This window comes from Naegleria fowleri (genome assembly GCF_008403515.1).
Source record: "Naegleria fowleri strain ATCC 30894 chromosome Unknown tig6, whole genome shotgun sequence".
In the NCBI taxonomy this organism is placed as follows: Eukaryota; Heterolobosea; class Eutetramitea; order Acrasida; family Naegleriidae; genus Naegleria; species Naegleria fowleri.
Window position 1 is genome coordinate 266,522 of NW_025407938.1, and position 19,491 is coordinate 286,012.

The window sequence follows — 19,491 nt, forward strand, 5'->3', positions numbered from 1 at the left end:
AGATGTAGAAGAATGAATAATCAATCTTATGAGGTTTGTCCAATTTTAAGCCCAGCAAGCACCAAAATGTTTCATAGAGGAGTAAACATCCAATGAACATTATAAATTTGCGTGTGATAAATTTGTGATCTCTTTTGAACGCAAGCCAGTGACTCTTCTGGAGTTGATGGAAATTTTGTGTACAATAGATTAAACCAAATAAATATGCAGGTGTAAATGCCAAGGTCCATGTTAAATTCATCACAATATCTCCAAAAACGTATCTCAAAACCAGCATTTTGTCTAACTTGAAGCAAATAAGGCTAACCTGAAAGAGCAATGCTGTATTGACGGAACGTAGAGTCTAGTTTTGATAAAAGTCATTGGCGAGTGATTAAATTTTCAACAACAATAAGAAAACTTACCTCCCATTTCTTTCTCTTTAGAATTTTCTCTCGTTGAACCTCATAAATAAAGTAGAACAATTTTTGAATCATGATGGCAATGACTACAGGGATCATACTCACTGTGTGTCCCCAATCAAAAATATGCATAATAATAGGTATGCAAAATACTAAGGGAATTGAGCAGAGTAGTTGAGTCTCAAAAGTCACGTCCAAAAGGTAGCTTGTCACATTGGTCATTGAAAAAATTAATAGTCTCTCATTTTGATCATGGTACGAAAGATTCACATGTGTACGGTACACATAATAGCAAAATGCTAAGCAGCAAGCATGGCTAAAAAAGACTGGCCCGTAACATACAAGTACATAGGTACTGTAGTAATTTCCTAAATACTCTATATCTTTAAGATTGCCATCATTTTCTAACAGAAGTGGAAGAATCAATGAGAATATTAAAATTCCAATGCTAAAGAATAAATAACAAATTTTCTTAAGCATTGGTAAATATTGAACAAACTTGTTCAAAGTATTGTACATTTCGATGAGATCCTTTTTTCGTAGCTTTTTCTCATACTTGTGAACTGCCTTGTTCAAGAACAATGATCTATAGCTTGGCTTGTGATCTTCTGTCGCCTTTTCAGAAGGTACTGTCGTTTTGACACATGTTTCATTGTCTTCTGCTTCTCTTTCTTGTAACATCCATGATAAATATTCTTCTGATAAATGTTGTTGTCTTGGAACTAGGGCAATGCCATCTTTATCATAAATTGTAAAATCATTCACTGTTAACCCTCCAGTTGAATTGATCTGATTCACAATATTTCTCAAGGATTTTGCATCAATCATGTGCCCATAAAACGGATACCAAATCTCTTCTCTTGAGGCAAAATCATACCATTGTTTGGATACCAATTGGCATGTTAGTAATGTTTTGAAATCGACAAAAGTTAATATTAAATAATGAATCTCTGGAGGTAACAATCGAATGAGCATTGATGCACGGCTATTATTGAAATTCCAATCATCAAAATTCGATTCTTCATTCTGTATAGAAAACAGAGAAGGGATAATCATCAATTGTTGTTGTTGTTGTTTTTCATCCACCAGTTCATCATCATCATCAAACAAGCCTTTAATTTTAATTTCCTCCTCATCCGTTACGTCCTCATCAAAAAGACTTCGTATTTTCATTTCATCTTCATCCAAGGATCGATGATGATCCCACCGATCGTTCATTTCCGAGTCCGGAGTAGAAGAAGAAGAAGGAAAATATAAAGTGAGAGTGAGTCTGTTGTTGTAAAAGATTTTTTTTTGAGAAATGCTTTTGATTCCTTCCCTCAACGATCGAATTGGAACGTTAAGAATATTCATTCGCAACTCTTGCAAGAGTTTCCCCTTACGTATGACAGAGGTGGTGTTGAGGTGTTGAATACAATCATGATCCACACATCTGTCTGCAAACAAGCTTATTTTGGAAAGAGTCTTTAATAAACCAGATTCACAGAATCTTGACCAAATCAAAAGCAGAAACCATTCTTGATATAAAAACAAGAAAAGAGCTTTTTGGTTGTCAGGTATGTACAGTTTTCTACAGGTGTTGTTGAACACCTGTCATTGGTAAGTCTCTTATTCCTAAAAAGTCTCTTTTTCAAATCCTTTGAAGAGATAGAACTGTGTGTTCATGCGGACAAGATGGCCCTCACGTGCCTTGTAAGAACGCGGCGTACATTTAGAGAGATCTCTAACGTAACGTTGTTGTTCAATGTTCATTCGAACACCTCTAAAAGCATGTCGAAGATTCAAATGCATTCTCTGAGAAAATAATTTCCATAAATGAACAATTCAAAACAAAGCTCTCTACTCGTAGGGAGGTCCCAAAAAAGAACAAAAAAACAAGACAAAAAATTACCACATTTTCTTCCGAAATTTTGTTTCCTTCTTGACAACAACATCACCACAGGTGACATTTGGCATCCACGAGTCGTTCATTGAGCGCACAAAACCTATCAAATTTATCTTGATTCACTCCGCTTCTCTAATATTTTCATCCTAATGGTGACTCTTCCACAACAACAACATTCCTCCTCTCTTTCACAACAACATTCCATTCCTCCTCCACTCTCTCTTTCACAACAACAACAACAACACAACAGAATATACAAAGTTGGAGATTTTCTAGAGTCTCCTTCCTTGTCTATTATTAAACAAGGAGCATTCAAACAAAAGAATAGTCTTTTTTCAACATGGAAAGTTCATTCCTACATGTTTGATGGACATTGTTTGTATCGTGTGAAACATCACAACACTTCAGTGGAAGTGAGAGAAATTTTTCCATTGAATACTTCTCTCAATGTCAATCGATATGACATTTTAGTGACACAAATCATTTCAGCAGAAGACATTACAGGAAAGAAGAATACCATTGGATTCTTTTTTGAAGAAAATAAGCAACAGAAACATTTGAGTCATTTAGGAGAACAAGCTGCAAAAATTATTGCTGAAATCGATGAATTATTGGATGAAAAGAAGAAACCAGAAACAACGCTGTTGAGTGAAAACATGTCAGCAAGTGAAAGAAAAAAGTTATTAGCTCCTAAATTCTTAATGGCAAGTTCTGCAGATGAGAAAAACCTTTGGATGAGTATTTTGACACAACATTTACAACAAGTCGTGGAAATGAATAATAATTCCAATCAATCACAAGTGAGTGCAATTTTATCAACCATTGAGGCAATGATTGATATTGTTGTGGTGAGTGATGCTTTTGGAACCATCACAGCATACAATACACAAGCAGAGAGTTTTTTTGGATATAAAAAGAAAGATGTGATTGGTAAAGATATCAAAATTTTAATGCCTTTTGAGGTTGCAAAGAACCATGATGAATTCATGCAACGATTTAGAAAAACAGGTGAGTATTTTTGTGTTCAACAAACACTTCATGTGTGTGAATTTATTTAAATAATATTCATCACACCACGTGACTACCTTTATTTAAATAATATTCATCATCATTTGATTACATTTATTCATCATACCACGTGACTACTTTTAAATATTCACACGTACCGTTTGTGAATGACTTTTCATCACACTTGACTACATACTCAAAATGATATGCATATCAACATTATGATGTTCAATATAATATTTCACAAAATGATGTATTTTAATACCCATTATTATTAATATTATTATTATTATGATACATTTGTATTATTATTATTATGATACATTTCGTATTTTTTTGACGGACGAATAGGAAACAAACATTTAATTGGAAAACCTCGTGCACTACCTGCCAAGTTATCCAATGGTCAAGTTCAAGAAGTGAGATTGTCTTTGGGAGAAATTCCAGGAAGTACCGATCGAGACAAGTATCGATTTATGGCAGTCATGAGAAGACAATCAAATTCAAGTCATGTCGTCATGTCACCAAAATCCAATCAAAATGGCTCATCGACATGGCAAACACCAAGTCCAAATTCATTGACAAATTCACCATCACTCACTATCCATGCATCTTCTTCTCATTCATCCAAATCTAAATTAATGTCACCTCAAAGTTCAGTTCATTCCTCCATTTCTAATGATCATTCTGATGTGATAGCTCAAAGATTAAATGTTCCTTACTCGGTAGAAGAAGTTAAGGTTTCAAAGAATCAACAAATTAATCAAGAAATATTTCAAGCTCATCAACATATTTATGAATTGTACAAATCCATTCATTCTACTCTTAACAAATATGGTCACAATGTCAATCAAAGTTTTAAGAAAGATTATTCCTCATTAGAGAAGAAATTCCATCAACTTGAAGAAAAAATCAAACACTTGGAAATATCCAATGCTCACATGCTTGCTAATATTCAACATCAGAAAAAGGTCATTGATTTTTTAGAAACAAAAACAGATGTCATGTACAAGGAAAAACGTCATTCTGTGCAAACAAAAACAGAAATGGACAAGTCACAAAAACAACAAGTGCGCAAGTCGCCCAATTTAGAAACTTTGGGTCTTGATCCAAAACAACTTGTCTCATCACCAAGATCGACACACTTTTTAACGAGTCTTTCAAATTTAGTGAAGGACCAAGCAGAATTTACAGATGTGTTACAGAATGATTATGCCCTTAAATACTTTATGAAATTCTGTGCTCAAGAATTGTCTCTAGAAAATGTGAAATTGTATTTATATTTAACTCGATTTTATTTACCAGAAGCAAAGAAAGATCTTAAAAAAGCAAAAATTATGAGACAATTTGTAATTGATACATTTATTGTACATGGTGCACCTTTTGAAGTGAACTTGTCTTCATTGAATAGAAAAAAGCTTCTCGAAAAATACTACAAATTGAGAGATTATGAAATTGAAAAGGAATTGGAAGAAAAACAACACATGGAAGATTATATTCATAGAACATCATCGAGTGGTGGAAATGCTCATAGAAGACACAGTCATCATTCACAACCACATGAAGATGACACTCTTTCTGATGCAAGTAGTGAAAATTCAGAAATGGAATTACTCTTTGTAGAGAATGAGACCAAGACAAAAAGTAATACTTGTCACAAAACATCACACTCTGTGAGTAGCACTGGAAGTGATGATTCTCATTCCAAATCTTGTGGTGAAGAAACAAAACATCATCTCGATGATTCCAGTAGCAGTACTTCTGAAGATGATCTTGCAACTGTTCATGATTGTTGTGAAGAAGATGTCACAACGTTGATGGATGAAACAATACCTCCTTGTCCCACCACCACCTCTCATGAATCCTCCTCAACCGTTCAAGTGGACTCTACTTTTGAAGATACTTCTGAATGTGGTCGTCGTCGTCGTCGTCAAACCATTCTCGCCAGTTACATCAAACAAATGAGAAGAAAAAGTGATTCATTTCTTCATCAACAGAATTCTTCACAACAACAACAACCACCACCACCACCTCAATCATCCATTAATGGAACAGAAAGTAATACTACAAGTAATACTACTACAGGTAGTGTTTTATTACACTCTCCCAATCAAAGTACATTTCCAACTATTGCCACTCTCATCTATGACTTGGAAGAAGGTGAAAAATTCTTTGATGATCTTCTCCTTCAAATTAAGGGAGTCATGATGGATACATTTATGAGATTTATTAGATCTCAAGAATATGTGGAAATGAAAGAAGAAATTCGACGCATTCACAAAGCAGAAATGGAATGGATTCAAATGAAATTGAATTCTTCTCTCAAATAAATTTAATTGGTTTTTGATTTTTTTCACGAGTTCTTTTATTTCATCTTTTCGAAGGAATTTGTAAACGTTTGTAGATATTATCGCCTCAAAAAAAATATTATTACTACTCGCTCTCGTTCTCGTGGAAGATGAGTCCAACAGTTGCTGCCAGTACGACTACCATCAACACCACCATCACCACTGGTGAGAACATGAACGTGGAAAAAGAAGAATCCGTTCATATCATTACAAATAATCATCAGGAACAATTAATCGGAATACTTTGTACAGTGATGACAAGATCATCAAATATACATGAAAACTCGCCTCAGCAGAACCATGGTTCTCAAAATAACAAAAAACCAATAGCTGTTCTTTGTCATGGATTGGCATGCCATAAAAATTATTTTATTTTTCCAAGAATGGAAAGTAATGAATACGATACGTTTAGATTTGATTTTTCTGGTAATGGAGAAAGTGATGGTGAATTTTCATATGCCAATTATCACAAGGAAGTTGAAGATTTACATTGTGTGATTAATTATCTGAAAGAGAAATTAAATTATTCCAAAATTTCAATTATTGGACATTCAAAAGGTGGAAATGTTGTGTTGCAATATGCCAGCAAATATCCTCAAGAGTTACAACATGGAGTTGTTGTGAATATTTCTGGAAGGTTTGATATGAGTAAAACTCCTATGAACAGATTTTCAGAGAGTGAAAGACATCAATTGGAAAATGAAGGAATATTCTTGTGGAAAGTTTTCACATTAGAGCCATCTCTTTGTGTACGAAAAAAGCAAGAAATAACAACACCAACTAATAATGAGGAAGGATTGACGAGACGATACTACGTGACAAAGGAAGCATTACAAGAAAGAGAATCATTGAACACCAAAATTGAATTTAATCTTCTGTATCCTTTAAAACTGTATTCCATACATGGAGACAATGACGATGTCATTCCTTTTCAAGATAGCCAAGAGTTTCATGAATTCTTATTGGAACAGATGAGAAAAAGGAATTTAATAGATAGATTTTCTCACCAAGTAATATGTGTGAAAGGAGCTAATCATTTCTTTGCAGGACATTATGAAACATTAATTGGAATCTTAAAGGACCTCCTGGCAAAAGAATAAAATGACGTTGACAACGATGACAGGAAAAATCAAAAAAAATGTCATCGTTTATGGTTCAAGCAACAAAAGAAGACTGGAAGACCAGAGACTACATCGAAGACGTATCGCTATGTATTTTACAAGTGACAGAATTTCTCAACAAATTCGGTATGTATTGTTATATGACCGTCATCGCCACATTATTTACTTTTACCGTTTGTCATAATCCGTCATCACAATTTTCATTATTTTCAAATTTTATCGGATCATCAATAATTAACCGTTATTGAAAATTCACTTTACCAATTTTATATCCGCAGAAAAGAACATGAGAGTCAAACTTCTTGAATTGAATGAAAGATTAAACGATTTGGAAAGAAAGATGCAATATGTGGAAGCTGCTGTGAGCTCAATCGAACAAAATTCGCATTAGTGATTCTAACGACCGATGTGCACAAGTTAATGTAAAATATATTTTCCCATTATATAACATATATTCAAAAAGTTATATTTACTTCTTCTTTTTGGGTGGTTTGACGTCGTGCAAATCCTTAGCAAATGAGAAAATGGAATCCAATTCTTTCATTTGAGTCTCTAGTTGTGATTCTAAAGACTTGATATTCTTTCCTTCCTTAAACACATTCATCAGTGCATCTTTGAATTTATCTAAATCCTCATCAGATTTTGCTCCAAACATAGTCTTCAGAGCTTTTCGCATTTCTGGATTTTCAAAATCTTTGGCGACAGTATTTGCATCCAAATCTAGGTCCATATTTTCAATTTCGTCCAGAGTGAGCGATTTCTTTTGTTTACTTGTTGAAGGAGTTGTGGATGGAGCTTGTGCAGATCTTGGTGCTGTTGTTTGTTGCTGGGAAGATATGCCAGCTTTTGTCTGTGATGCTTGAGTGCCAGCAGATGCTGCACCAGCCAGTCCAGCAACACTAGCTAGACTCGATAAATCAACACCTGCATTGCCGTCTGCTTGAGTCTTGATAAAGTTAAATAGCTCAGGCTTATCGAATTCAGACTTCAAAGATTTGAGGTAATTCTTTCCAAACATCTTGTACGATTTCTTCGTTTCTTCATCCATATCTGCTTCGTCCCAATTTTCACTGGCTCGTCCTCCGAATTTTCCTTCCTCGAAAGCATCAAGCATGTCCTTGTATTGATCCCATCTTTCGTCCAATCCCATACTCTTCATCATTTGTTGCATTTCCTTTTCATCTAATCCCATCTGGTCTGCCAATTTTGATGATGAAGAAGAGGCTTTTGTACTGGAGGCTGCTGCTGCACCAAAAGCCGAAGCTCCTGCTACTTGTGCTAATTTTGAGCCTGATGATGCGGGAGTCTGTTGCTGAGATTTGAGGCTTGCTGATGGAGTTTTCTTTCTTTGTGGGGTTAGGATTTCTTCGTCATCCAACAAGGCTTGTAATTCATCAATTTCTTCTTGTTCTTTAGTGCTCTTTCTAGAATCAGTAGTGGTTTTGGTAGTTGTTGTTGTGCTTTTAGCTGGTGCAGCGGTTTTTGTCTTGTTCTGTGAATGTTGTTGTTGGAGAATATGAGAAATTCCTTCATTCTTCCGAGCACCTTGAAAATGTACAAAGGTGCGATGTACATTTCTGATGGTGTTTTGCTGTCGATTCAATACAACAACGTTCTTTGAATAGGATAATAAAGAGCGAGATACTGAGTTTTTGTGAAGCAAAGAAAGCATCGAATTTTTGAACATTTTTTTAATATTCTTCAAACAACTCTCTGATGAATTCACACGACAACGATGGGTTTTGATTGAATCGATCCAATGCTTGAAGAAATGAATTGCATCAGTAATGTATTCAAATAATAATAATTCATCTCAACAGTTAAAAACAGGAATCACGAGTAGGTGTATCTTTCGGGATGATTGGCCATGAACATGTACAATGCAAAAGCTGTCGGAACTGCCAAGACCAATCTTCGGAGGTGTAGTCTGTTGATCTGAAAGAAGGCTGTAATTGCATTCTTCTTCCCAACAAATCGTTTGAAGCTCACCACCTTTGATTTATGTTCGTTTGGTGTTTCTTGGTTTGTCATGGAATTTTTTATGTTTTACTCTTGAAAAAACAACTCCTGTCCATTCAACACCATTCCAAATGCTGCCTGTCATGAATGGTAGTTGATTCATCTCAATAATATAGTCTGTGACACATACACAACAATTTAGGAGTCAAAATGTCAGCTTGTATGGAGGTCATTCGGAAGACTAAAGAATTTGGAAATGGCGCTCAAACTCTACAAAAAAATATCAACCATTTTATAGACTGATCATTCTTTGTTTGAATAATTTTATATATTATCGGAAAGCATGTCATCAAACAAAGTGCCATCCATTAATGTTGATGAATTCATTGATGAAGAGGTGGATGAGGAAGATCTAGCGGAGGAAGTGGATTCCGCCCGATCCCAACCGGCAGTAGAAATCACAGATGACCAAATTGTTGCGGATTTGTGGGAGGTATTCAATTCAATTGATAAAAACCAAGATGGTGTTATCACATTCATGGAGCTCAAAATAATGCTCAAGAGATTGGGTCAGTACAATTCAGACGCAGAAGTTCTTTCCATGATCAAAAACATTGCTGGTGATAATGACTTGGTTGACTTTTCGTGCTTTCTTCGAGCCTTTATGGACCCGTATCGAGACAGTGTATTGAATGGAAGCGATGAAGAGATGGATAGAAAAGTTTTTGAAATTTTCGACGTAAATAAGGACGGAATGATCGAAGTAAGTAAATCTGAGGCGGATTTTCCAAATTTCAACTGCACGCAGATTGAGGTATGTGCTTCCTTTTTAAACACAAAGCCCAAATGTGGTGGTGAAATTATCCTCACCCTTTTTCTACAGGAAATTAAAGAAATCATCCACGAGTACTGCATGGGAGATTTGGCAGAAGATTTCACTGAGGACCGCATTGTTGAGTAAGTGAACTTTGTTAATTCATGAATCCCACATCACAATATCCATTTCTAAAGCATGCTTCACTTGTTGGATACCAACTTTGACGGCGTGATTGATTTTAAGGTAAGCGATCATTTCCTTATCTGTGCCGATGTATTGATAAGGTGCAGGAATTCCGTAACTTGGCACGGAGCAAAATTGCCTGATTGGCTCTACCGAGATAATCACTGTATAACCAAGCACACCACCACCACAAAAAAACATTCAACATTAACACTGTGTGCCACCAGTGTCGAGAGTGTACAACCTGAGAGAAAATCCCAAGACTCTTTTGCTTGTTCGTTCAGGTCTACATTGCCCATACTACAAACACGATGCTTTTCGTCAATAAACGAGCAAAGGAAAATCCATCTGAAATTGTTCTATCTGATAGATTGAATACGGATCACCATCGTGGACGATCCTCTCGTGGAAGGAGATTAAGCGTTTGTGTGGTTGATCCCTCTGAAGCTAATAAAGCATCGAACCATGAAATGTTGAGGAACATTTTCAATATATTCGATCGAGATAATGATGGAGTGATAAGGTAAGTAAGAACCTCCTCATTCTCGAATCGTATTTCTCATCACATCAAGGGCAGACATGCCGAATTAAAGCTCATCCTCAATGATCTTGGATACAATCTATCCATCCAAGAAGTAGACGAAATTATTAATAATTCAGGAGCCAATGGTTGCATCACGTTCGAAGAGTTTATGGATTTGATGATGATGGATGAAATGGATGAGGATGAGGATCATTCACAAGGCAAAATATTAGGAATTGATGAGCACATTCCATTCATCCTTACCAATGAAGCGAATGACTCGTCCTGTGAGAATAGTTTTGTATTTCCTGCCGATGTTGAGGATGAGGACATTTCACATGAGAGATTCCATCATCACCCCTCACTCAGTGGTCATGGCAGTAATCGAGTGATTGATAAGAGCTATTCGAAGCGAGTACTTTTGAAGAAGAACCATCAAGAGCCACCTTCCCCACCCTCATCAATCCATTTGACTACTACCTCCAACACCACCACCACGACCTTCTCTCACCCACAGACACCCTCACATTCTCCAACCAGCACGATGAAACAAAAGACATGTTTCTTTCCCGACCTCTCACCACCGAGAAATCAGAACAACAGTGGTAGCCCTACCACAAAGAACAACCAGGTCGTACCATTCGACCAGGTCTTTTCTCAACAACAACAACAACAACCACCAACTTCACCTACTGCTTCGACTCGACCTAGATCAAATAGTAGTGGCTCGAGTCCATCTCATTCTCCTCCAACAAGAGAGAATGAACTGTACAAAGCAAGTTTTATCACTCGATTGCCTGCAATCTCTAGCAATGAGGATCATCAAAAGAAAAAAAATCCAAATTTGTTAGATGCGTTGAAAAAACGACTCTCAATCTTTGGTAATATCAACAACAGCAACAACAACAACAATAGATTGGAAGTATTGAATTCACCTAACACCAAGCTACCATTATTGGATTCTATAAATACTAGAGCAAGAAGAAATAGCTCACCTGTAGTACCATTAGGTTCTAACAATGAAAAACATGGAAAACTCATGCCACTCGGAGCTTCAAGAAATAGAAAGTCATCGAGTCAAAATGGTATTGACCCAAAAAAGCAATATTCATCATCACTTAATACGAGTAGTTACTTTTCTCAAAGATATAGCTCAACAGATTACGGAACATTGCATACTAAAGATCAATTAAGGGAAGCGTTTCAACTCTTTGACAGCAATAATGATGGCTTAGTGAGCAAGGAAGAAATGAAGAACGTATTTTCAAAAATAGGGCTTGTCACAATCATGAGTGATGAAGAATTAGAGCAGCTGTTCAAAATTGTAGATAGTGACAATGACGGTAACATCAACTTTGATGAATTTGTAGAACTATTTCTCTTGTAAAACATTTCACAAGTAAATAAATCATCTTTTGCTAAAGTTGGCCAATGTTTTCGATGGCAATGAACTTGTGGATGGTGTGATAGATTTGTTCCATTGTTCCTTTCGTTCTTTTTCAATTTCTAATTGATTGGCCATCTTTTGAGCAAAGAATTGACCTACAGCTTGCATTGCATTTCCCACATTATGAAAAGTCACAATGTCCTTTCGTATCCATTTTGAAAGCTTGTTAATAAGTCTTTGCTGTTGATATCTCTTATCAAGAAGTAATACCGTTGCATAATCTTTTCCATGACGAATGGCTCTTCCAATCGATTGATTGACACCATTCATACAAATGTTATCCAAGTATTCATTCTTATTTTGTGATTGAAATTGTTGAGTGTGTTGTTCAAAAAACTTTTGTTGTTCCATCAGTTCAATATCATTTGGATTGGGATAAGGTAATCCAATGACAACGATCAATCTTCCATATCCATCACTAAAGTTAATTCCTTCCGAGAGTTTACCTCCAACTACACACGATAAGACACTTCCATTGTATCTTTGAAGAGTGGCTGTTGATCCTCCTCTTATTCCATGACTGCTACTGTTGCTGCTTGTTGTTCCAAAGTTGTGATCAATAATTTTCTTATATTCCTGTAAAAGCTTATCTAAGGTCATGTTAGGATCTTCATTAGCAGAAGCTTCACGAAGAAATTTCTTCTTCTTCTCAATAGAATCAATAATACCATTCGATTTCCAACACTGATAGACAGTCTTCTCAAATTGATATGATGGAAAGAATAAAACAACACCATCTGGCACAATATTACACATATTCACAATGGTTCGACCAAGAGATTTGATTAAATCCATATTGTTTTGTCTGTTCTGAAATCTAAAATCAAATTCAACATCTCCAACTCCTTTTGTGAGTACAATGGGTAGAAAATGATTTGGAGGTACAATATGCTTTTCACATTGATAAATGTGAATTTTCGAAGAGGGTGTGTTTGGAAATAATTGTTGAACTAAAGCATTAATGGGTTCCATGGTTCCACCAGTCAGAATAATCGATCGAGCCTCTTTCACAATCGATTGAAAGTACACACTTGGGTTTAAAAGTAGGAATTTGATATGTGAATTGGGTTTGACAAACAGTTTACCATCCTTATCCACATTCATGAGAGCTAAAAGCATTGACACAACATTATTGATGGCATTATTACTCGTAGCTGGAGTGTTGAGATTGGAAAGATCTGTTTTGGTATTGACACCACTTGAATAGTGAATATAGTTGGCAGTATTGTGAGTACGTTTCACAGTATTGTTATTGTGAATAACGACTTGATTCGTCTTTGATTGTTCAAGATCTTGTCTCTCCATAAACATGTTCAGTTTTTTAGTCAAGTCTGATTTTTCAATAAATTCTGCAACTTGAAACAAGTTAATATTGTCCATTTTGGTTTTAAAGAGTAAATCAGTGATGGGCACTATAAATCCATTATTTTCTGTTTCTTCCTTATTAGCATTCAAATCCTTATGTTCGCTAACAGTTAGAAATGTTATTAATCCTTGAATAATGTTTAACAATCTCTTAATATTTGTTTGATTCGTTGTAGAGAGTTTGTTCTTAAATTTGTTGAAATAATTTAACAATGTTTCATGTACCATTCGTAGTTGATGAATATCAATCTCATTTGAGTGCATTTGATGTATGGCAGAAATCAAATTGTGTGCCTCATCAATAATCACTACACAATCTTTGAGAGATGTCACACCAAGTGACTTTCTTGTTTGTTCATGTACCAAAGAGTTGTATGGCATGCACACAAGCTCTGCAGAATGCATGGCCTTTCTAGTTCCGTAGTAGGAACAGATTTTTAACTTTTTTCCAAGATCCAATAATTCTTCAATGTCATGAACTTTTAGAACCATATAGTCTTTAAACAAGGAAGGATCATTGTCGTATTCACATAATTTCTTGTCTCTTAAATATTGACATTGCTCATTAATTCTATTGAGACCATTTTGAACTTTTCCATTTTTGGTATTTCTATAAAGCACATTCTCATTGATACAAAGCACTTGACGAGATGCCAAATTGGATACCTTAACCTTCTTTGAAAATTCTGTTTTTCTTAATTCTTGAATAAATTGATTGATTTGAGAGTGTGTTCTTGTGCAATATAAAATCTTTGGAGTTTCAAATTTTTCATCATTTTCGATTCTACTACATGCAGATGATGAAAATATTGGTCGATCATTGTCATCATCACTATCTTCATCATATAAATCTTTCAGTAAATTATTATTGATTCCAATCTTATTGAAAACGCTTTCATCAACTTCATTAAGAAGGAGATCATCATCGTTGTTTGAATCATTCATAGTCAGAATGGACTCCAAAAATTGTTTTCGTCGATCATCATACTTTTTCACATTCTTTTTGCTCTTTTCCAGTTGTTCTCTTCTTGCATTTTCTTCTTCTTCTTTTTTTCTTTTGATGGTTTGTTCAATCACCCAAGCAGGTTCTTCATCGGAAGAAGATTGATCATCAATGTTTTTTCTCTTGAGTGAAGATGTTGTGCTGCTATGAATTCCGTTCACCGTGATGCCATCTCTTTGTGCGTAATAGGACATGAGCCAAGAAAGAGCTCCGCAAATGAGAGAAAGAGATTTTCCACTTCCGGTTGGCGATTCAAAGATGCCAATTTTTTCCTCTTGAATGGTGTTGAACAATTGTTCCATGTATTGAAGTTGAATGTCATAGGGGTTCTCGTAGGGAAATGAAAAGTTGTTGTTGTTGTGGTTTTTGTCATGAGAAGGACTTTCTTGTGGAGTCATTTTTCTTTTGAATGTATTAACGTTCAATTTTGGCGCCTTCATTTTGAGTTTACTATGTAAAAAAAATGCGAAAAAAAGATCCGCAAGCAAAGCCTTTGCTGTCAACCTTGCCATTCGATAGTCTCGCAGAAATATTTTCATTTCTCAAAATTGAAGAATTAATATTTGTGGTTGGATTTACTTGTAAAACGTGGCGATCGACAATTGCATTTCCATTCATTTCAAAATAGAAGGGACGAAATGTGTTGAGACATATTCTTAGAGGTTGTGTGAGGTATCATGCGGATATTTTGAACACAAATTCTACAGAGTTGGAAGATCGTCGAACTGTCTCCCATTGCCCAAATTTAAATGAACTATTGAGTACACTGAAATACTACTTTTCCTTTTTCAAGAGTCCATACGCACAACCTCCTAAAAAACCATCAAGTTTTAATCAATCATCATCAAGCAACAAACCCTGATGACATAAATAACGAATCATGGGACAATCCAAAAGATGTGAGACACGTACCACTTGACAACTCATTATTGAGTACAAAACCAAATCTGGATCATCTATCGAAAATCGCCTTAGATGGAGATGCCAAGGTTGGGAAAACATCATTTTTATTATGCTCAATGGATCATCAAGTTGTAAATCCTTTATATCCATATTTGCCAACTATTGGTGTTGACTTTCGAGCCAAGTTGTTTGTGATCGGAGACAATATCTTTTCAGAAAAGATACAACTATGGGATAGGCAATCAAATAGTGCAAAATTTTTACCAACTTCATACTTTGTGAATGCAACATTTATATTTGAAATGTTTTCTTTAATGAATAGAGACACCTTTGATTCACTGATTGAAAAATCTAACCATTTTAACAATTTTAAGAACAAAGAAATGATATTACTTGGAACAGGATCAGATGATGTACAACACAGCAGATGTGTTTCTGTTCGAGAAGCATCTAAATTTGCATTCGAAAAGTTGAATGGAGCATTGTATCAAGAAATTTCATTGTGCGAAACTTTTGACGCTAAATCAATTCTATGGTATGCGTGTCTACTTCAATATTGCTTACGAGAGCAATAACTAAATGATCAACTAAATCTGTGATTTAGGAGGAAATAATTCTGTGACCGTAATTTTCCAATAATCATTGAATGTGAAGAATTATACTGTCCACAAGTGAAAGTCAACTACAGATTTAAGGGGTTTGGATCTTTCGTTATTAGCGAACCTTGGCTTTTCTGCTGACCTGTCACCAAACTCGGCCGATAAATCCAAATTTTTCACACTTTACAACAGACATACCACACTTGACATTTTTTCAACAAGCGTAACGGAAATCACAAACACACAAAAAAAAACAATTTCACCTCGAATATCATCATCATGGGCAACGTGAACGTTTCCTCACTGCAATCCTACTCACAAAATGTTGGACATGCTCTCATGGATGTCAACAATTACACACCATGGCTATGGATTGCCAATTGTGGATTTATGGCCCTTGCAACTGTTGCTCCTCGAACATTAACCAAATGGCAAAGTAAGTATTCCTTCCTTCCTTCCTTTCACTGAATATTTTCATTGTACATTGAATATCCTGAACTCATGAAACTCACTTTAATAGGTGACGCCTACACTTCTCAACCCATGAGAAACTATGGACCACAAAACTTTTTGATGCAATCAGTGACTGTATGTAGAAGATTAAACATTGATGACATCTGTGCCCCTCTCGCACACCCAAACATTACATTTGATTCCTATATTTTCATCATCACTTTGAATCTTTCATCATTATATGAATCCTGTTGTGTTTGTGGTACAATATTCTGACACTTCTTTTTAGGGATACATTTACCATCAAGTTCCATACAATATATGGACACACATTTTGACTTTCCCATTGGATTTAACATGGTAGGTTAATCATGAACACCTGAAACTGACACTTGAATTTTCATCATGATGTGAACCATCATTACATATCATTCTCGCATCATCATCATCCTGTGTCTACCATGAAACACATTGATGTAATAACCATCAAACAACAACAACAACTCTTGTGATCCCATCATCATCATCACCATAGGTGGGGCTACTATTTCGCCTATTTTGGAAAATTATGGACTGGTCATCCAGGTTATTTCTATTGGGCTCACTATGCTCTTAGTATTGCCCAATTAATCACTTACTGTGTTGGTCCTGCCACAGCTCAAGGTGAGAAATGTGTTTTGAAAAAGTTCGATCCTGCAGCACAAGTCAATTTGGCAGATAAGAAAAATTGGCCTCTTGTTGAAGTTGAGGTTTGTAAAAAGAAGCATCCAAAGAGACACTTTTATTGGCTTCAATTTATTGTCACTGCTTCATTCTTTACTTTCTGGTATTCATTGTTACCTTATTGGTTACCTGGACCTAAGGAAATTACACAAAAATTACTTCCTGAATTTATTTGGAATTATATTCCTGAGGTATTGAGACAATCGGACATGTTTTGGGTTAATTTCTTCTTGTTGCATAATGCTATTCTTCGTGTGACGTAAGTTCAGATCTGATTCAATGGATTCTTGTTTTTAACAATGAGAAATATTAATGGTGTGACAAACCTCTCATGATTGCATATGAATACAGTGGACACATGGCAGATTATTTACCTCCAATCATGTTTGATCCAGATCATCACGATGCTGGATTCACTGGTTTGGGTAAAGGATTTATTGCTTACTTTAAATACTTCTCTTGGAAATGGATGGTTCAAACACCTTTAGGAATTCTTTCAGAATTGTGTGCTGGATATCCAGGAAGACTCTACGTTTGGAGACTTGTGGCCAATTTGAGACGTGTTTTGAATTTTGTTGGTGTTCCAGATAACAAGCAAACATTCTTTACCATGAATTGGAATGAAGTTGAACAAGCTAAGAAGACAATTAATCAATCGGGTTGGAATGCTTGGCCATTGACTGCCAAATTGTTCGAATGGGCCAAAGTTGAAGATGTTGATAATACAGATGATGATGATGATGAAAAAGATGAATAAATGATAGTTATAATATTAATCAATCTTAATTGTTGGATGGTCTTCAATGATGTCACCATCTCTACAAACGAATCTCTGAGAGTAAGGAAGCAAAATAAAAAAAAATGACGAAACACAGCAAGAACGCCTCGTGTCGGCAATTTTATTCGAATCAAGAGAAAGGTCGTTTGAAACAGGGAACACAACAATCAAGGCTCGGAAGTGAATCGATGAGGCCATTTGATGCTTGTTGTTTATGTAATCAACCTGTGTATAAACCTGCTGTATCAAAAAGTGGATATTTATACTGTTATGAATGTATTCTTGAGAATTTAGTACAGCAAAAGAAAGAGAATGAAAGAAAAAAACTGGAGATGGAGGAAAAGCAAGTAGAGGAGCAGATTAAACAAATTAAAGAATTGGAAGAAAAGCAATACATACAACTAGAGAGAAAATTGGATGTTTTGCAAAATAGTGTTGGATCATCAGGAAATTCAACTCCGATTTCATCAAGCAGCACAACGAGCGAGAATAATAACAACAAGAAGAAAATCAAAAAATTCAAAACTGTGGATCCAATGGATCCAAAGGAGACGCTAAAGATGAAAGATCTAGTTCGAGTGAACTTCAAGTTAACGAAGAAAGCTGAAGAAGAGGGAGAGCTGATTCCTGAATTTAATGTTAGGTATGAATGCCCGTGTTGCTTCAAAGTATTCAGCAATGCCTGCAAAGGGGCTTATGTAGTGAGAGAATGTGGTCATGTGCTGTGTGTGACATGTTTTGACAAGTTCTGCAAAGATACCAACGAATGCTTTGTTTGTCAGGGAAAGATTAAGAAGAAACCCATTCGTTTAGTCTGTGCGAATCTAGGCTTTGCACATAATGACGAGCATAAGGAGAGTGTTGTGGCAGTTATGTATACTCCAACAATGAATATATCGTAATAATTATCATAAAATTGGTGATTCAAAATATCTAGAGTGTAGATATATTGTTGTGACATTTACATGACTGTAATTAAGGCAAAAGTGGCATAAACCAGTCCCACAGGGTAAGCTACAAGCATTCTTTGGTGTGCCATACCGAGTGCAGCAACAAACATTGTGCTTGTTCCATAACTGCTCCAAAATATTGCCAACCAGCTCAACACTAATCCTAAGATTGGGAACGGCAAAAATGTTGTGAATAGACCAAGGAAAACCATGGGCAGTAAGCCATAACCCATGATTGAAATACAATGCTGTAATTCGATATGCCTTTTGAGCGGACACATCAGGTTTAGCAATAAATAAATGGATAAACATCCAACAACGACCACTCCATAAATATAATTAAAGTGAATCTTTCCTTTCAAAAGGAGAGTAAATCCAAGAGCAATACAAAACATGAGAGGGCCAGCTAAATCCATATCTTTAAGTAAGTGTTGGACAGAGGCCTCTTCACTGTTTAGCCTGCTTTGTTGGAAGTTTGGATTATTTGCATTCATCATTGAATTAAGAGCTCTCCTTCTTTCTTTCGAGAATGGGTTTAAAACAAACAAGCTCCTACTCCAAATATCTCTAAAATTAATTCCGAGCTCTTCCAACAAGGGGATCTCATCAATGACTGGTTCCAGACTATTTTGTTTGTTTTTTTGAGAGGGCATTTGATTCATCATCATGAGAGGAGATGTACTCCTGCCAGTGGTAGCTGTTATTGGTGAAGTTGGTCTGCTATTTCCAGTACTTCCTCCGCTATTATAATTTATATCAACCATGTCAAAAGAAGCGTTTCTGAAATGTCCTCTTCTTCCGAAAAACTCATCATCACTACTTGTTCGGATCGGCTGAAATGTATACTCTCCCATCATGTTCAACTCTCCTCCTGCTGAAGCCGAAGATCCATCCATGTTTGTGCCATGTGGAGCGAATGGAGCAATATTATTTCCGTAGAATGGATCTTGGTCATTGCTCCACAGCACGGATTGTCGTTCGTTGAAATTTGCTTGCATTTTTTTTGTAACAAACAACAACGAAAC

General features: G+C 35.7%; 11 protein-coding genes across 11 annotated transcripts; 7 read left to right on the forward strand and 4 right to left on the reverse strand.

Annotated features, from left to right (window-relative positions):
• Positions 1–71: 71 nt before the first annotated feature.
• On the reverse strand, positions 72–1,619 carry FDP41_010380 (uncharacterized protein; the record flags this gene model as incomplete). Its single annotated transcript, XM_044700672.1, has 3 exons — positions 72–157; positions 337–343; positions 405–1,619. 3 exons carry the CDS (start codon positions 1,617–1,619, stop codon positions 72–74), a joined length of 1,308 nt encoding a protein of 435 aa, XP_044568028.1.
• Positions 1,620–2,435: 816 nt separating this feature from the next.
• Positions 2,436–5,624, forward strand: FDP41_010381 (uncharacterized protein; the record flags this gene model as incomplete). The annotated part of the gene is made up of 2 exons (XM_044700673.1): positions 2,436–3,294; positions 3,646–5,624. 2 exons carry the CDS (start codon positions 2,436–2,438, stop codon positions 5,622–5,624), a joined length of 2,838 nt encoding a protein of 945 aa, XP_044568029.1.
• Positions 5,625–5,752: 128 nt separating this feature from the next.
• FDP41_010382 (uncharacterized protein) lies at positions 5,753–6,742 on the forward strand (the record flags this gene model as incomplete). The annotated part of the gene is made up of 1 exon (XM_044700674.1): positions 5,753–6,742. One exon carries the CDS (start codon positions 5,753–5,755, stop codon positions 6,740–6,742), a length of 990 nt encoding a protein of 329 aa, XP_044568030.1.
• A 38-nt stretch (positions 6,743–6,780) lies between these two features.
• On the forward strand, positions 6,781–7,154 carry FDP41_010383 (uncharacterized protein; the record flags this gene model as incomplete). The annotated part of the gene is made up of 2 exons (XM_044700675.1): positions 6,781–6,889; positions 7,042–7,154. 2 exons carry the CDS (start codon positions 6,781–6,783, stop codon positions 7,152–7,154), a joined length of 222 nt encoding a protein of 73 aa, XP_044568031.1.
• A 78-nt stretch (positions 7,155–7,232) lies between these two features.
• Positions 7,233–8,450, reverse strand: FDP41_010384 (uncharacterized protein; the record flags this gene model as incomplete). The annotated part of the gene is made up of 1 exon (XM_044700676.1): positions 7,233–8,450. The coding sequence occupies one exon, from the start codon at positions 8,448–8,450 to the stop codon at positions 7,233–7,235; it is 1,218 nt and encodes a 405-aa protein (XP_044568032.1).
• A 615-nt stretch (positions 8,451–9,065) lies between these two features.
• FDP41_010385 (uncharacterized protein) lies at positions 9,066–11,632 on the forward strand (the record flags this gene model as incomplete). Its single annotated transcript, XM_044700677.1, has 5 exons — positions 9,066–9,485; positions 9,606–9,679; positions 9,734–9,782; positions 10,061–10,245; positions 10,300–11,632. The coding sequence occupies 5 exons, from the start codon at positions 9,066–9,068 to the stop codon at positions 11,630–11,632; spliced, it is 2,061 nt and encodes a 686-aa protein (XP_044568033.1).
• Positions 11,633–11,653: 21 nt separating this feature from the next.
• On the reverse strand, positions 11,654–14,458 carry FDP41_010386 (uncharacterized protein; the record flags this gene model as incomplete). Its single annotated transcript, XM_044700678.1, has 1 exon — positions 11,654–14,458. The coding sequence occupies one exon, from the start codon at positions 14,456–14,458 to the stop codon at positions 11,654–11,656; it is 2,805 nt and encodes a 934-aa protein (XP_044568034.1).
• Positions 14,459–15,079: 621 nt separating this feature from the next.
• Positions 15,080–15,538, forward strand: FDP41_010387 (uncharacterized protein; the record flags this gene model as incomplete). The annotated part of the gene is made up of 1 exon (XM_044700679.1): positions 15,080–15,538. One exon carries the CDS (start codon positions 15,080–15,082, stop codon positions 15,536–15,538), a length of 459 nt encoding a protein of 152 aa, XP_044568035.1.
• Positions 15,539–15,841: 303 nt separating this feature from the next.
• On the forward strand, positions 15,842–17,495 carry FDP41_010388 (uncharacterized protein; the record flags this gene model as incomplete). The annotated part of the gene is made up of 5 exons (XM_044700680.1): positions 15,842–15,998; positions 16,083–16,150; positions 16,305–16,375; positions 16,551–16,997; positions 17,090–17,495. 5 exons carry the CDS (start codon positions 15,842–15,844, stop codon positions 17,493–17,495), a joined length of 1,149 nt encoding a protein of 382 aa, XP_044568036.1.
• A 104-nt stretch (positions 17,496–17,599) lies between these two features.
• FDP41_010389 (uncharacterized protein) lies at positions 17,600–18,418 on the forward strand (the record flags this gene model as incomplete). Its single annotated transcript, XM_044700681.1, has 1 exon — positions 17,600–18,418. The coding sequence occupies one exon, from the start codon at positions 17,600–17,602 to the stop codon at positions 18,416–18,418; it is 819 nt and encodes a 272-aa protein (XP_044568037.1).
• Positions 18,419–18,477: 59 nt separating this feature from the next.
• FDP41_010390 (uncharacterized protein) lies at positions 18,478–19,464 on the reverse strand (the record flags this gene model as incomplete). Its single annotated transcript, XM_044700683.1, has 1 exon — positions 18,478–19,464. The coding sequence occupies one exon, from the start codon at positions 19,462–19,464 to the stop codon at positions 18,478–18,480; it is 987 nt and encodes a 328-aa protein (XP_044568038.1).
• Positions 19,465–19,491: the final 27 nt, after the last annotated feature.